Source organism: Natrix helvetica, assembly GCF_964273705.1.
Source record: "Natrix helvetica genome assembly, chromosome: 2".
Taxonomy (NCBI): domain Eukaryota; kingdom Metazoa; phylum Chordata; class Lepidosauria; order Squamata; family Natricidae; genus Natrix; species Natrix helvetica.
In genome coordinates, this window is record NC_138552.1 from 282,936,616 (window position 1) to 282,954,734 (window position 18,119).

An 18,119-nucleotide genomic window follows, 5' to 3' on the forward strand; every position below is an offset into this window, starting at 1 on the left:
TGCTCAAGCAGGAGACCTTATACCATTCCAGACAAGTCCCAGTCTCTTCTTAAAAGCTTCCAGTGATGGAGCAACCACAAGGCAAGTTGTTCCACTGGTTAATTGCTCTCACTGTTAGGAAATGTCTCCTTAGTTCTAGGTTGTTTCTCTCCTTGATTAGTTTCTATCCATTGGTTCTCGTCTTGCCTTCTGGTGGTTTGGAAAACAGGTTGATCGCCTCTTCTTCATGGCAGCCCCCCAAATATTGGAACACTGGTATCATGTCACCCGAGTCCAGTGGTGTGTTTCAAATTTTTTTAGAACCTCTTCTGTAGGTGTGGTGGCCTGCTTTGTGGGAGTGGCTTGCTGGCCATGTGACTGGGTGGGAGTGGCTTGGCAGTCATGTGACTGGGTGGGCATGGCCAACTTGCAAAATGTGGTGAAACTCACTTAACAACGCTCCTGCTTAACAACTAAAATGTTGGCTCAGAAACTCTGGCATTTGAACCACGCAAGTCTTAAAGCTGTCAAGTTACAAGACCCTTGCACCCCTAACCCTTTAGGGAAAAAAACCCAGGGGTGTGTTCAAACTTGACAGGTTTAAGACTTGAGGACTTCAACTCCCAGAATTCCTCCTCCAGTCATTTTGGCTCAGGAATTGTGCAAGTCTTAAAGCTGTCAAGTTACAAGACCCTTGCACCCCTAACCCTTTAGAAAAAAACCCTAGGGATGTTCAAACTTGATAGCTTTAAGACTTTAAGGTTAAGATAGGACTCTTAGAGGGGGGTGGGATGATTGGTGAACCAGCCAATCAGTGGGCGGGGCAAGCGTGGTGCAGACGGGCGGGGGAGGGAGTTGGAACCGGTTCTAAACGGCACAGTAGATTTGTGGAACCTGTTCTATAGAATAGGTTAGAACTGGCAGGAACCCACCTCTGCCCCAGTCCTTCTTTTCACCAGACTAGATATACCCAAATCCTGCATCTGAGCCTACACATGGAATTAGGGTATGGCAAACATGGAGCTTCGCATAATCCCTGACCTCCGGTCCTTCCGACTCGCCCTAAAAAGTTGGCTTTTCCAGCAAGCCAGCCTGGCCTGTTAATTTTATCTTAATTTTATCTCATTTTTAAAATGTATTGTCCTATAAATTGGGTTTGTTTTTTGGATATTTAATTTCTTTTCAACTTTCGGGATGTGTGTTTTTTAATGTTGTACGCTGCCCTGAGTCCTTTGGGAGAAGGGCGGCATATAAATCCAATAAAACAAACAAACAAACATCTCAGGAGGGACGCTGCCTAGTTTCTTGGATTGCAAAGGTGTGAGGGGTGAGAGAAATGTACTCCTGAGTGAAGGGATGGAACATCTGCCAGTTTGAACTGAGGTAACGGTATGTAAGGCAACTGGCAGTTAGAACAGAGTTCTTTTCAGATGGGGAAGGGGAGTAGAACTCTTTAGCATCAGAGCGTGTTAATTACTGTATAACAAATACTAACGATCTGATGGTCATTTTGACAAATTCTTTCTTAATAAGCACTTAGAAGCCAAGAGAAACATCCATGCCAAATTTGTAGGATTTAACGGTTCTGGAGATTTTGTGATGAATGAGTGGTACTTGGCTTTTATATATAAAAGATTATCCTGTGTTACACTTATCTGGTCACCTGTCCTGATGGGGTTGTGAAAGTCATTGAATACCTGGCTGTTCTTCCAGGTTTTGGGAGAAAAGAGTCTGTTGAGTCCTTGCAGGTTGCTTTTGTTATTATAAATGTATCTCTTTCTTAAAGTATTTCTTGCTTTTGAAACGTAAGTTCCTTCCTCCCCTGTAGTTGTTTGGGATTGGGAAGCCTCCGATTTTATATAAACAAATACATCTAAATCAATCAAATTTTGAAAAGCTGAACAAGATTGGGTCTGGTATATTCATGGATAGGAGATTACCACAAAATCTCAGTGCTGTACTCCGGGCTAGGAAATATAAAAAGCCTCAGGATGAAGCAGTGAGAAATAACTTTTATATTATTGCCAAGAACCCACAGTGAAATACGGATGGGTTCATGCAGCACTGAGAGCTGTTTGACCCGAGGAAAATTAATTTTTACTTATTTTGCACTGAGTATTGTTTGAAAAACACAGCATGATCTTGTACTATAGACCTCAGTAATCTCACAACCAATGTACTGGATGAGCAGTTACAAGTTTATACTCCAACTGCAGCAGGGATGGGTTTCAAACTTTTTTTACTACCTATTCTGTGGGCGTGGTCTATTTTGTGGGCATGGCAGCTTGATGTCACTCACCAGGAGATGTCATGGATTGGGTAAAATGTGGTGAAGCTCACTTAACAATGCTCTTGCTTATCAACCAAAAATTTGGGCTCAATTGTAGTCATAAGTCAAGGACTACCTCTGCCTTCCTCTGCATGGCAGCCTTGTCCTAGTAAACTCCTCCTTTCTGGCAATTTTCCTCTCTGTTAGAGGCACCAAAATAATACTGACAATGTAAGGTTTCCTGCTGTAGCAAGGGTTGGACTAGATGACCTCTGAGTAGCCTTCTAGTCCTAAATTGCTGTTCTTTCTTTCTTTCTTTCTTTCTTTCTTTCTTTCTTTCTTTCTTCCTTCCTTCCTTCCTTCCTTCCTTCCTTCCTTCCTTCCTTCCTTCCTTCCTTCCTTTCTCCCTTCCCTCTGTGGGAAGCAACCAATCCCCCCCCCCCAAATAAAATATTACTCCCAGAAAGACTCATTCCACATGCCTGCCAGATAGAGATAATAAGATAATGAACCTATAGAAAGTTTGGCTCCATTCACAAGCAGGGAATGATCCAAACCCTTTTAGAAACACAAAGCCCATATTGCAGAAACCCCAAAACTTCAAAAACACAAAACCATATAAGAATCCTACCATACCGGGAGGAACCCACCTCTGAACTGCAGTGATAAAACCTCATTTATACAATCCCCCCCCCAAAAAAAAAACCCTGTTCAACCAAGTAAGCATTCCTGTAATAAAGACCCTCCAGGTAAGTCACTTCATCCTGAAGAGATATGTTTACTTTCAGAATATCTGCCACATTTGTTTTAGGTTGTTTACTAGTGTTTTCCAGCTATATTATCCCTGTTTCATTTGATTCGCTCCCTAAGCTTTTCAGTTTCTCCACTTCTAAATCAAAACCATCAGATCTCTGTTTTTCAAATAATTGGCTTTCCGCTTCCAGTTGTCTGTAAGATTTTTAGCTGCCTAAGTTCAGACGCAGTAACAATATGTGTAACATGGAAAAATATTTAAGCGGTAAGCAATTCAGTTTGAAGTTGTTTTTCTTCTTCTTCTGGATCTGGGCTAAAGCTTAAACCAGTGATGGCTAACCTTTTTGTCATTGCATGGTAAAAACGTGTGCGCCACAGCACGCCACAGCATATCCGCACCCATAGTGCAATATGCGCATGACACGCCACCCCCACTCCTACACATGCATGCAAGGACCTCCCCCCATGGCCCATTTTGGGCCTAGTAGGTCTCCCTGCAGCCTCTTGGGACCGGAAATTGGCTTGGGGGGGCGCAGTACTTTCCCCTCCCCCCGCATATGCACACGTGACCCCCCCCTGCATTCATGCGAGTCTCCCGCATGTGCCCCCCCCCACATGCACAGCAGAGACCCAAAAAATCAGCTGGCCGGTGGGAGGCACATACATATGCGCAGTGGACTTTAGCTGGGATGACAGCTCCCATGCCCGCATAGAGGGCTCTCTGTGTCACCTGTAGCACACATGCCATAGGTTCGCCATCACGGGCTTAAACCGAAATGATCATCTAGGCTGCCACCAGGTCAATAGGCTGTCCTACCTCAAAAACTAAGGAGATCTTTCTTTTCTCCCATCTTCTTAAGTTTGATCCATGGCAAATGAAGTCAGAAACACAGGTAGTCCTCCATTTATGGATACAATTGAGCCCAAAATTTCTGGTTTTGAGACGTTCGTTAAGTGAGTTTTGCACCCATTTTACAACCTTTCTTGCCACCGTTGTGAGATGAATCACTGCAGCTAATAAATTAGTAACTTGGTTGTTATGGACTTGCCAAAAGGGGATCATAAGACCTTGGGACGCAGAAACTGTCATAAGCATTGACCTGGTTGCCAAGCTCCTGACTTTTTGATCACACTATCTTGGGGATGCTTCAAAGGTTGTAACTAGCGGTAGGTTTCACATTTTGTTACTGCTGGTTCGCCGCGTGCCTACTCGCTTTGCACTTCCGCACATGAGCCCGGCCTTCCGTGCATGCACTTTGCTCACGTGTGCGCCTTCCTTGCATGCGCCCGGCCTCAAAAACCTGCCTAAATAGGATGGCATAGAGCCAGGGCGCATGGGCAGGCCCACCTGCGATTTCCGCTACCGGTTCGGGTGAACCGATCCAAACCGGCTGAATACCACCTCTGGTCGTAACTCTGAAAAACAGTCAGAAGTCACTCTTTTCTGTGCCATTGTAACTTTGAATAGTCGCTTAATGAACTGTTGTAAGTCGTGAACTGTACCGCTGGCCAGATATTTAGACAGGAGATGTTTTCTGATTACCAATCAAGTAATAAAGCAATCAAAAGATAAGGAGATGGCTACTTAACGCAGCTGAAACTGTAATTTAGCAACATTGCCATATCAAACTAGAAGTCAGCTTTATGTGTTTGCATGCATATGAAGAAATGGCCCTCCTGTGGTTAGGAAACCAGCTGTTTAAAATATGCATCTGTCCAAAACAAGGATGGTTTATCTCCTCCACTTTCCTCTGGGGAGTGTTGCAAAGAGTTAGGAGCTTAAATCCAACTATCCATTTACTGTCAGTCTCAAATGACTGTTGAACAAATTCAAAACAGAAGCAAAATGGGGTATTATGTTCTTGGAAAGCTTTGCACCCTGGGGGAAGCAGCTTTTCATGGAACAGGACTTTGCTGAAGGATGAAAAAGAAACCCACATGTTATTTTATTACCATAATTGATGGGAGGGAGTTTAATATATTTCCATTGCAACAGGGGCTTTATCAACAAGCAAAGCACATAGATTATTGTTTTTGTGTGGCAGATTTTGGTCTGTAATTGCATCTCCCGTTCTGGAGGAGCCAAGCTTTTGAGTGTTGACTGGATGTGCTTTCTTACAATCTTGGCATCCATCTTTCTTTCAAAATTACAGTTCCCCGAGGCTGCGAAATAGGACATCTCGGTATCTCAGCAGTAAAACCCTGGCTTTGCACACAAAAGGGTCATTCCGCCCATAGATATTGACTAGCAGGGCTGGGAAAGACATTAGGTATGATGTCCTCCAGATGTTTGGAGCTTCCATTGTGATAGTTGAACTCCAGACGCCCAGAAGGCAGCAGGCTGCTTACCCATGCTGCAGAGATCCAGGGACAGTTGGGGTAATATATATTAGGCTAAATTAATTGTGGGGGCTTGGAAGCTTTGTGCCAGCGATGGAACAGAACTAAAGAAGACAACAGATGGTTGTGGGACACTGGCCAAAAGCAAAGTTGTCACATCAGATGGGAAGACAGTCTGCCATTCCTCACCAAAACTGGTTCTATTGGGCATTCTTTACCAGAGGCAGTCATTTTGCCACTTACCTATAGCAAAATCACTCATCCAAAAGATAACACTTAAGAGCTTGACTTAAAGGATACATTGGGTGGGTGCATACAACATGTTAGAATAGGTTGACATGTAGTTTCAAAATCCTGTGATTCCTAATCATGCATCAGTAATTTTTGAGCTCTTGGCATCAGAGGTGGGTACCTACCGGTTCGGACGAGTAGATAGTAACTCGGCTGGACATGCGTCCGAACCGGTTCTATGCTCAGTGGCGCCATCTTGATTTTCCATCCTGCACATGCACAGAACAATCTTCATTGGAAAAATGTACTTTTTCCCCTCTTCTAATGTGCGCATGTGCAGATCTTTTAAGGTGCAAAATATGCATGCACGCTGAGCCGGTAGTAATACCAGCAGGAACTCACTCCTGCTTGGCATAGCAGGTTCTGTGAAACAGGGCATTGCACTGCGAAATAGAAGGAGGTACTGGCTATTGGCATAATGATTCTCTTCTCCTTCTTGTGCCATATCTGTTATCGGAGGTTGGCGATTCTATTTTTGTCAACAGCCGCATGAAAAAGTGCTGCTGAGTTTTGTCCAAACCAGTTCCTTAGATTTTGAAGCCATGATGTTCTTCTGCCTGGACCTCATTTGCCTTCAATCTTTCCCTGGAGGATTAAGTGAAGAATGGCCTATTTTTCTGGTTGATGTGTCACATGTCCAAAATATTCTTTTTTAAAAAAAAATTAAAATTTTTGAATAGACACAAACAAACAAGACACAACAAACACCATAAAAACATATTCCATTACAAATTATAAAAAGTGTGTCAATTGGTTACAAAGAACTTTCGTGCATCCCTTCTACAGTCATCACCTATAATCCATATCAAATTATATATTTTACATCAAATATATTTATACATATATAACTATCATCATACCTCATCCTTCATATGACTATAGTTGTTTTAACATCCCTTTATAACAAATATTCCAAAATTCAAAGCAAAACCACATAATGGCATTCCATTGTCAATTTTCAATATCATCCAACATTCTATTTTTGTGAAACGTTCTAAATAAAAATTAATTATGTTTGATAACAAAGTTTCTAAACCTCCTTTCTTAATCACTGTTTACAATTTATATCCAATTTCAATATTATAGGCTTTCATACATAACTAAGTTTCAAAACTTTCTTTCATGGTCACCATTTAAAATTTATACCAAATTTCCTCTTGTCGAACCAATATATATGTATACATTATATCATTATCAATTATTTATCTAACTAACTATATCCGTGATCAATCCAATTTCAATATTATAGGTTTTCATAAATAACAAAATTTCTAAATTTCCTTTCATGGTCATCATTTAAAAATTTATACCAAATTTTCTCTTGTCAAACCAATACATATGTATACATTATATCATTATCAATTATCTATCTAGCTATATCCATTATCACTTCATTTTTAACATAATGCTCTAAGTTTAACTATTTAGTTAGTATTTTGTTAATAGTTTTCATATCTCAACCTGTGTCTTTCCAGTAGTAGTACAGTCTTATTTCTTTTGCCTTATGTGAGATTAATCTTTTGGTTATTTCCTTAATTAACTTTGTGTGGACTTCTTTTTGCACCTTGTTGCTTGTTGCATGTCTTATAAATTCTCGAAACCCTCCATCAGCTTCTTTAATCAGCTTATCTTTGGTTATCCATAGTGCTTTTGTCAAAGTTCTTCTCCTTAAATCCATCAATTCTTCTCTTTTTTCTTCTTCTATACCTTGAAATCTGGGGTAGAGCTCCTTTCCATCTCTCTTCCCTTTACATGTTCCATTCTTTCATTTCCAACCACGCTCAGATCACTGTCAATATCCACAGTTATCTTGCCTCTTTGTTCATTTTTCCCTTGGGTTTTTGAGACTCTAACCTCCACTTTTTCCATTAGCTGGCTATCTTCAATTTCATCAAATTTTCAGTTTCAGTTTCAGTTTATTAAATTTATAAATTTTGCTATATTACCATCTATATTTTCCAATTTCTTCTCAATTCTCTCTGATGTTTCTAATAATTTTTGAATTTCAAACAATCTGTTGTAATGTTACGGTTTCTTCTTGGTATTGTGTCATTGTCCAATTTATAAACACTGCCACTCTAGTTGGAAAACAAAGCTTTGTTTTTCATTTCTCTCTCGCTGCCAAAGAGACATCCAAAGGGCACCTGCATAAACAACGACAATGGAGCTGTCCCGACTTCAGCAGCTTGGGGCTGCGCTTCTATCGCTGGCTAGAAGAGATTCTCTTGGATCAATCAGGGACTTTGCGATGTCCCTGAGATCAGCAAGACATACTCTTCCCTGTCACCGTCTCTTCGGGACGGTTTAGGTTCAGATGGACCACCCAGTGGTAAAAGTATCAGCTGCGATCTCAGAGCTCAGAGATCGCACGTCCGTATCGTCGAGACATCAGCTATTTCTTCCTGTCCAAAATATTCTAACTTTCGCCTTTTTAATGGCTTTGATGATGTCCCTTGGCTTTCCTAGGCGGCTTATCACCTCCTCATTTATTATTTATTATTTATTTATTACTTGAACTTATTAGTCGCCCCCTCTCCCCACAGGGACTCGGGGCGACGTACAAAAGTATTATATAGCGTACAGAGGAGGTAAGAATAAATAAATAAGTTACAATACCTAAAAAAGTTAAAACCCCAGTGAAATTAACCCTTAAAAACTAAAATTACCAATTAAAAATGCCCTGGGCTGGAGAGGTTGTAGAATTATGCCAGGTCAGCTAGTCGAAACAGGTAGGTTTTCAGCTTCGTACGGAAGGAGCGAAGGTCAGTTGTAGTCCTGATGTCTGGGGGGAGGTCATTCCAAAGGGTGGGGCCCACTACAGAGAAGGCCCTACTTCTGGGCGCTGCCCTCTGGCACTCTCTGGAGGACGGCACCCGGAGTAGTCCCTCTCTGTGTGAGTGGACGGGTCGCAGGGATGTATGGGGCAGGACGCGATTGTGATTTTGTCAACCTAGCTTATACATAATAACCATCAGTAAATCACATTTCAAATGCTTCTATTTCTTGAAGTGGTTTTCTGTCAGAGACAACTCTCTACTCTGTAGAACAAGATAGAAAAGATGTAGCATCTGGCATAATGATAAAGAGAACTCAAATATTCTCCTATGAAGGAAGACTGGAGCAATTGTAGTTTTAGTTTGGAAAGAGGAAAGTAAGGGGAAGTATAAAGAAAATTGGAGAGAAAGGGGGGAGGGGCGAGAGAGATGTTATATAAGACAAGGGGAAAATGATCTTTTAATTTTTTTTCACAATATACTGTACTGAAATTCAAAATGGACAGAATATGATCCTTACAGAGAACATAGATAAATTCTGGAACTAGCTACCAGCATCCTTGTTAATAAAAAATTGATTGTAGTCAGTTGGAGTGGTTTAAAAAACAAGTCTGGACAAGTTCATCCTTTGGTTTAGGAAGAAGAATACACCAGTATACTGATGTTCCTTAACTATATATTACTTGGTTTGGAGATGCTATGGAAACTCTGACTACTATGTGTCTACAAACTATGAAAGTCTAGATTGACCAAAACAAACTTAAGTTGAATTCCAGCAAGACGGAGTTACTTTTTGTTCACAAACATCTTGGCTCCTTGACGTCCTTTGTGATTTCTCTAGGTTAAAAGCCCATCACTCTGAAAAAAACATATTTGCAATTGGAGATCTTCCCACATCCATTCTTCAAGAGGTGGCCTGCTTTATATACTGACTACATCTCTTGAAGAAGTATGGATGAGTGACCTTCACCTAAGTTGTTTAGATTAATATAGTTGGAAGGGAGCTTGTAGGTCATCTAGCCCAAGCTGGAGACCCTACACCATTTCTGACAGATGGCAGTCCAGTCTCTTCTTGAAAGCTTCCAGTGATGAAGCTCCCACAACTTCTGAAAGCAACTTCTGTTCCATGGGTTGATTGTTCTCACTGTCAGAAAATTTCTCCTTATTTCCAGGTTGACTCTCTCCTTGTTCAGTTTCCATCCATTGTTCCTTGTTTGATCTTCAGGTGCTTTGGAAAATAGGTTGCCCCTCTCCCTCTCTGTGGTTGATTAGGTGGTAAATAAGTTAGATGCCAGGCACGGTTGCAGACTGTGAAGTTCTGGTGAAAGTGACTCAACCATCTACACTTGCTTTAATTATAGTAATACAACTCTCCAGGGGTTGCCTTTGAAGACAACAGAGAATCTAGTTCCAGATTCCTTGGGGGATGGTTTCTTCCAGGTGGAATCTGTCCAGCAGACAAGAGATATTTAGGGTCATGTCCCACAAAAGTTCAAAAGAACACACCTCTGAAGACAGCAATTCCCTGGAGTGTACCCTTGCTGGGCAGCACTCCCAGAGGTGTGCCAAGCATCCTCATTTTCACTTAGAGCCATGAAAATAATTTTGACGCGTGGGCATTTGAGGATGATTTTTTTTTTTTGTTATTTGCCTCTGTGGCTTTGAGATGCCTTTTAAAAATTCCTTGTGGGTGTTATGTGCAAGCACATCTTGTTTTTAACCTTATTGTAAATTGCTTGGAGTCTTGGGACCAGGGCAGAGTAGAAAACCCTGCAAATAAATAAACAGAATTTATGGGTGTTTACTTCCACTGGAATTTCTGGCTGCAGGCCTTGAATATTGGTTAAGAGGAAGTACTTTTTTTTAAAAAAAGAGGACACTTCACTTCTCATCCAGACTTGTGAGTTCCTCAGATATAACTGTTGGATGATTATGCAACTTCAGTTACTCCTTCAGGGCTTTTCTTCAGTTCTTAGGAACTCAAAATGCAGATAGCCCTTGACTTACAACAGCTTATTTGGTGACCTTAGAACAGCATTAAAAAAAAGTGAGTTATGACATTTGCAGTTTCCCCATGGTCACGTGATCAAAATTCAGACACTTGGCCACTGACTCATGCTTAGGATGGTTGCATGTTCTAGAGCAGCGTGGTCCAGGGGTGAAATTCAGCAGGTTCTAACAGGTTCTGGAGAACCAGTAGCGGAAATTTTGAGTCGTTCGGAGAACCGGCAAATGCCACCTCTGGCTGGCCCCAGAGTGGATTTTGCAATATCCTTCCCCCCGGAGAGGGGAGGGAATGGAGATTTTGCAGTATCCTTCCCCTGCCACTCCCACCAAGCCACGCCCACAGAACCGGTAGTAAAAAAATTGAATTTCACCAGTGACGTGGTCTTCTTTTGCGACCTTCGGACAAGCCCATCAATGGGGAAGCCAGATTCACTCAACAACCGTGTTACTGACTTAACAATGATTCACGTAACAACCGTGGTAAGAAAAATCGGTAAAATGGAGCAAAATTCAATTAACCACCATCTCGCTTAGCAACAGAAATTTTTTGCTACATTGCGGTCATAAGTCAAGGACTAGCCGAGCACACCCAACCTTCATTTAACGACTGGTCCATGGTCATCTTCGTCTATGGAAGGTGTTGCTTTTAATCCCTGCATTTCTTTCCTTACTTGGAAACACATCTTCAAGCCAATTCAGATGTTTTTAATAAAGCCAGATTTGTCATGGAGCAGTAACTTGGGCTTCCAAGCCTGCTCCCCTCCGCTCTTTACAAAGGTTTTCCATGCTGCGAGGCTCCCAAATCTTCTGAGGTCTGGAAAAAGACAGGCGTGCTGGCTGCGTTAATGAATGTTTACCCAAAATGACAGCTATAAAGTAGGAGCTCTGTGAGGTCTGCCAAGGCCCTGTCAGCTCTCCGCCTCTGTGTGTACAAAACTAATGGGACTAAAACAAGTCCAGAGCTTTCCCTCAATTTGTCTTTGTGGATTTCAGCATCTGAGAAGAATTTTAAGCCTTGGCAGCCTCCATCACTTTTTAAGTTGCAATAGCTGAATTGGAAGGCTGTTAAGGTTTAATGCATCCAGCAAGAAGGAATTGAGGTCTGGTCAATTTTTTTCTCATGCCCCCCACCCCCCCAGCCCTCAGGAGCACTCTGGAAGCTTCCTAAAAGCTATGCATGCCCTTTTTTCTTTGACAAAAAACAGACCATTTTTTGCAAAAAACAGACCATTTTTTGCTAGGTTTTTTTTTTGGGGGGGGGGACAGCCCCCAGGAACACTCTACAAGCCTCCTAAAGGCTATGCATGCCCTTTTTTGAAAAAGAATTTGGCCCGTTTTCATGAAAAACGGGCCATTTTGGGGAGGTCTGCAGAGTGCAAAAACTTTTTTTTAAATTTGCCTCTTCAAAATCTTGGTGCGTCTTATACCACGGTGCGTCTTATACTCCAAAAAATACAGTACTCTCTCTCATTTCTTGGTAGCCACAGTGGATATTCCAAGTCTTGATCTGGAGGAGTTATAGATCATGCACTAGTGCGTGGCTAAAGTAACAGACCAAAATTATAAACTACGGCATCAAATTGCTTAAGATCTTTCTAGTCATTTCTAATTACTGATGGCATGGTGGCCTAGTGGTAAAGACACTCATGTCTCACCAGGAAGGTTGAGAGTTTAATCCTAGGTCGGGACAGATATTTCTCTCTCAGGGCGCAAAGAGAAAATATCTGCGAACTTCACATAGGTGTCAGGAAGGGTATCTGGCCAATAAACGCTCAGTTCCATATAGTCGCCCTGACTTTACCCCGAATAAAGGGATTACAGTCATAAAAAGACTTGACTTATGACTGCTCACTTAGGAACTTTTGGAATTACGAAGAACACCTTCCCCCGAAAGCTAAAGATTTTGACGTTACAATAACTGCATGTGTTTGCACACATAGACGTACACAAAGTCATGTGGTCGCATTTCGGATCTTTGTTAACCAGATCACTTTTATGGCTGTTTGAAGCATCCTGAGGTAAAATGACTCTGATTTTCAGTGGGTTTGTTTTTTGTTTTTTTGCTAATTTCTGGCATTTGCTTCCAGTTCCTGGCAAAAAAAAATAATCCTTCCCATTGGGGGAAAAAATAGATTTGCTTAATGACTGGTGAAAATAAATTCTGAAAAATCAGCTCCGGTCGTGTGATGCCATGACTTACAACAACCGCAAACATTTTACGACCATAATACTGGACTCAATTATAATTGTAAGTCAAGGTACAGATCTTAAAATAGTTACGATTCTTAAAAAAAAAAAGCCACGGTGGTGCAGTGGTTAGAGTGCAGTACTGCAGGCTACTTCTGCTGATCACCGGCTGCCAGCAGTTTGGCAGATCGAATCTCACCAGGCTCACTCAGCCTTGAGGTGGGTAAAATGTGGACCCAGATTGTTGGGGGCAATAGGCTGACTCTGTAAACCGCTTAGAGAGAGCTGTAAAGCACTGGGAAGCGGTATATAAGTCTAAGTCAGGGCTCAGCAACCTGTGGCTCTGGAGCCGCATGTAGCTCTTTCATCCCGCTGCTGTGGGACCCTGTGGACGATCGGCTCCACAATTAGTAGGGCTTTCGGTTAGGACAAGTAGAGGAAAAAGGATGCCACGCTAGGAGGAGACTCTATGATGGGGGAACTGGACTTACACTCGGCTCCAGAATTGAATGGGAGGCTCCTCTTTAGGACCTTTGTGGCTCTTTGAGTGTTTAAGGTTGCTGGCCCCTGGTCTAAGTGCTATTGCTATTGCTAAAAAAAAAAATACTGCCTTATGGAGAAAAGCTGCCTCAGTAAATCGTGTGCTCCAAATGATTAGCTATTGACGATAGCTCCACTTTGTTCCAATGTCTGGAGACAGTGTGGGCTTGAATGGGGGAGGAAAAGGCTTAAGTTGAATCCAGATAAGGTTGAGTGGCTGTGGATGTTTGGATTGCCTGAGTCTGGAGTGATTCTATATTTGGCTGCATATTTAGCTTCTTATTCCAGAGCTAGTGCACAATTTGAGGGTCTTTTTTTGGACTTAGAGTACCTATTCAAGAAGCAGGTGGCAGCTGTGACAAAGAAGCCTTTGCTATTATGACAATGGTGGCCATACCTTCAGTAGGGAGGCCCTTACGGCAGTTACATGTGCTTTGATAACTCCCTCCCATAGGAAATAAAAGAGGAGTGAAATGGCTTATGCAGGAAACAATTCCAAGCTAGATAAGGTCCCTGTTCATAAATTCACCTTTGAAAGACTGTTTGCCAGGCTTTTGCTGAATGTGAATGAAAGGAACTCACATTCGTTTAATAAAAGGGTTTTCTCGGGACCAGGAATCTGCTTCGTGCTTTTTGGGGAAGCCTAGATCAGAACAAGTCCCACAGGAAAACTTTTGGCTTTGACGGTTAGCCAGGCTATCTACTGCCCCCCCTCCTTTCCCCCTCTCAGGCTTCTTGGCAACTACAAGGCAGCACAAGATGGCTTCAGCCAGGTTCACTTCAGAGTTGACAGTGGCTTGTACCATAAAATGCACTGTCATGAGTAAAATTCCCCATAATCTTAAGTGTCCTTCAAGAGGTTCCGCTCAACTACTTCAAAAGCTTTCCTTGGCTGTCACACACAGCTTGTTAATTTCAGTGGTATGTGTTGCAGGAGTGCTGTTTATGTGGAGATAATCTAGGAAAGCTTTTGAAGCTCTGTTGGCACCGAACGGATTGAGTCATCTCAATTTGTCATCTCGGGAGGCTTAAAAAATAATCACAAGAAAGAAGGGCCTTCACCCTTTGGATGCTATATTGTAAACCTGAGATGCTCTCACAATTGACCTTCATTTTTGAGTCACTTGTGGTAAACAAGAGTTTCATTGCATTTCTTCACATGTAGCGTTTCATTTTATTGCTTAATACATTTGCATTCTGTTTTTTGAAAACGGCCTCGTGGCTTTGGCAGTTTTGTTAATTCTCGCTGGTAAACAAGTCGGGGACGGTTGTTTTTGATCCTTCCATCTTCTCTCATGTGTTAATACCATTTTCTAATGCCTTGGTAAGGCCACACTTAGAATACTGCATTCAGTTTTGGTCACCACAATGTAAAAAAGATGTGGAGACTCTAGAAAGAGTAAAGAGAAGAGCAACAAAGATGATTAGGGGACTGGAGGCTAAAACATGAAGAACGGTTGCAGGAACTGGGTATGTTTAGTTTAATGAAAAGAAGGACTAGGGGAACATAATAGCAGTCTTCCAATATCTCAGGGATTGCCACAAAGAAGACGGGGTCAAACTATTCTCCAAAGCACCAGAAGGTAGGACAAGAAGCAATGGGTGGAAACTAATCAAGGAGAGAAGCAACTTAGAACTAAGGAGAAATTTCCATTAATTTGAGAACAATTAATCAGTGGAACAACTTGCCTCCAGAAGTTGTGAATGGTCCAACACTGGAAGTTTTTAAGAAGATGTTGGATAACCATTTATCAGAAGTGTAGGGTTTCCTGCCTAAGCAGGGGGTTGGACTAGAAGACCTCCAAGATCCCTTCCAACTCTGTTATTCTATTCTATTCTATTCTATTCTATTCTATTCTATTCTATTCCACTCTACTCTACTCTACTCTACTCTACTCATATAAGGATTAGGCTGCAAATGGTTAGCTTTTTGTGGTTAGTTTTTCTATTAGGATGTACAATGTCACTAGAAAATCAATCAGACCTCTGGTTCGTTAACCTAACAAGTTAAAGTGTAGCTTCAGAGTATGTGTAGCTTGCCTTATTGTACCAACCATCTTTTTTTTGTCTGTCTTTGTTGTTTTTGTTTCCAGATCCAGACTTAGGAGTTGTTACGCTAACAGAAAATGAAGATCAAGAGGCCCGGTCTTTGGCACTCTCCAAAATATCAGGATTAGAACGGAGCCAAGAGAAGAGTCAGGACGGTGGGAAAGAGGCATCGCTTGACCCTGTTGTGCCTCAGGATCTTTGTCCTCAAGTTCCTCAGCCTTTGGTCCCACCTTGTTTGGTGCCACCAACAGAGGCACGTTCTCCAGAGCCTCCTGCTGTCGACCCTGCTCGCTCCTCCTATTCAGAAGCCCCAGAGAAGCAACCTGCTTTGGAAGAGGCCCAGTTTCCCACCCTTCCTCCTTCCCAAATACAACATCCACCGAGACCTCCCTCTCCTGGGCAGCCGGCCCATCCAAACCGACCACCTTCTCAGCTGCGTCCTCCCTCCCGTAGCCTTGCACAGCAGTTGTCGGCTTACAACAGCAGCAGTTTAAGCCTCAACAGCTTGAGGTGAGGATCACGCTGGGCGTTTTCCAAGCATCCGTTCATCCACTGTGTTGTAAAAGTAGAGATGTTGACATTTCTTGAAAAGGGGCCAGGCTCTTTATTTGGGTGAGTGCTGTGGGAGAATTGGAAGAAGGCCAACAAATTATAAATAACATCTTCCATAATCCAAAAAACTCTGGGCCAACCCTGGAAACTGAAACTAGGCAAAAAGCTTAAAGTGGTGCCAGTTTCCAGTACTGTTGTCTGCAATTTAAAGGACTGAAAGTACAGCAAGGCTCTTGCTGTGTCAAGTGTTAGGGAGAGACTATTAATCAGACAAGAAAATAAAGCACTAAATAATTAGGCTGGATCTCTCACGCTTCTGCTAATGAAACCCAGAGATGTGTAGCAACATCTCCCATAGCCTCTATCAAGTTCTTGCGCTCCTCAAGTTTAGATTTTTTTAAAATAAAAAAATATAAATAAATAAAGGGGAAACTGACCCGTGGCTCAGACAAGCATCCATAGATATATTTCAAATAAAATATCTGGGCTTCTTATAGACCAGGGATGTCAAACTCAATTTCATTGAAGGCCGAATTAGGGTTGGGTTTGACCTCAGGGGGCTGGGATGGGCGTGGCCAGCTTGACATCATTCATGTTGTGGGGGGCACCTGTGGTGACCAAGTGCTAAGGCAGGACTTCCCTCAGACCCTCCCTCCCTCTCATTATAATCTTCCTTTCTTCCTTCAAACCTTCCTTCAATCCTTCCTTCCTTTTCTTCTTTTTCTTTCTCTCTTCATTCTCCTTGCTTCTTCCTCCCCCTCTTTCCTTATTTTTCCTTCCTTGCTCTCTTGCCATCTTTCCTTCTGTTTATTTGTCTTTCCTCTTTCCCTTTCTCTTTTCCTGTCCGTTCTTTCATGCTCAAATGCAAAAGGGAAAACATTACTCCTTTTGTATTGTTTTTAGTTTGTTTTGCCAGCGAAAATGGAGCTGGGAGGGGGCTGTGCCCTCCATTTTCGGCCGCAATGGCCTCCCGCAGTCCTCTGCCAGCAAAATTGGAGCTCGGGAGGGCTGCCTCCTGAGCTCCGTTTTCCCTGGAAGAGGCACCGTGGGCTGATCCCTTTGCTGGTTATGGGTCAGGCCCGTGGGGCCAGATCTAAGTACCCCAGGGGTTGGATCCGGCCCTCAGGCCTTCAGTTTGACACCCCTGATATAGACCCAAGATATGTTATTCAGAAATCAAATGGCAGGTGAATACAGCTTGAGCTTTCTTTGCAAATAATGGTCCTTCTCCCTAGAAGAAGTCAGATAAGTTGAGGAGATTAAATGCCCTGCTGGGGAAGGTCTGAATTTGGCATTCTAGTAAATGAGTGTTTGGGGACTGGTCATATCCATCGAGGCAGCCATTTTGTGAGAACAACTATAACATGCTCTCAAAATTGCTCTCAAGTGTCCACCAGTCCCTCCACTTTCTTTATTACCTGAACCTAGCCATTGCAGCTTCTAAAACTTGGTGCATGGCTTGGTGTCTTGTGGAAGCAAGAGCATGATGGTTTGTTAGCCAACTAGGCTTGAACCATGCTTTTAGCAAAATGGGCAAGTCCAGCCATAATTGGATGAAATGGGTGGCCAACAAATGTAATAAATGAAAGTAATAGAACAATCTGTCCTGAGAGATCCCGCTTTCCATCAAGACTGGTGGGATGAGGGAACCTTAGGCCACGTTATACAGATTAGGCCAGTGACGGTGAATTTTGGAAATCTTAGAAAATGCCTAACTTGGCACTGCTGGCGTGTCGCACGTACCCCCTCCCAAACAAAAGAGGAACAATTCTCTATCCCTTTCCTCCCCCCGCCCCGTCAATCTAGGCTACCATGAACGGTGGCACTCAGTGGCAGTGCCAAGACAGGGCCTGAAGTGGAGGCCCAGACCTCTATTTCATCCCTTATGCCACTGCTGCCTTACATAAAAGGCTGGTCTGTGCCACGTGGCAGTGGTGGGTTTCAAAAATTTTTAGAACCTCTTTTGTGGGTGTGGCCTGCTTTGTGGGAGTGGCTTGCTGGCCATGTGACTGGGTGGGAGTGGCTTGCCAGCCATGTGACTGGATGGGAGTGGCCAACTTGTAAAATATGGTGAAACTCACTTAACAACGCTCTTGCTTAGCAACCAAAATGTTAGCTCAGAAACTCTGGCATTTGAAGCACGCAAGTCTTAAAGTTGTCAAGTTACAAGACCCTTTAGAAAAAAAAAACAGAGGTGTTCAAACTTGACAGCTTTACGACTTGTGGACTTCAACTCCCAGAATTCCTCCTCCAGTCATGTTGGCTCAGGAACTCTGGCACTGAAGTGTGGAAGTCTTAAAGCTTCAAGTTACAAGACCCTTGCACCCCTAACCCTTTAGGAAAAACCCCCCAGGGGTGTTCAAACTTGACAGTTTTAA

At 42.6% G+C, this 18,119-nt stretch overlaps 1 protein-coding gene across 1 annotated transcript in view; it reads left to right on the forward strand.

The window, feature by feature from the left end:
* The window catches only part of AUTS2 (activator of transcription and developmental regulator AUTS2), a gene marked incomplete at its 5' end in the record, with an annotated part of 1,133,928 nt that overhangs the window by 1,067,199 nt on the left and 48,610 nt on the right, over positions 1-18,119 (forward strand). Inside the window, one exon of the mRNA XM_081941406.1 lies at positions 15,234-15,699. Coding sequence (XP_081797532.1) covers positions 15,234-15,699 — 466 coding nt within the window. The remainder of the gene's footprint in view (positions 1-15,233; positions 15,700-18,119) is intronic.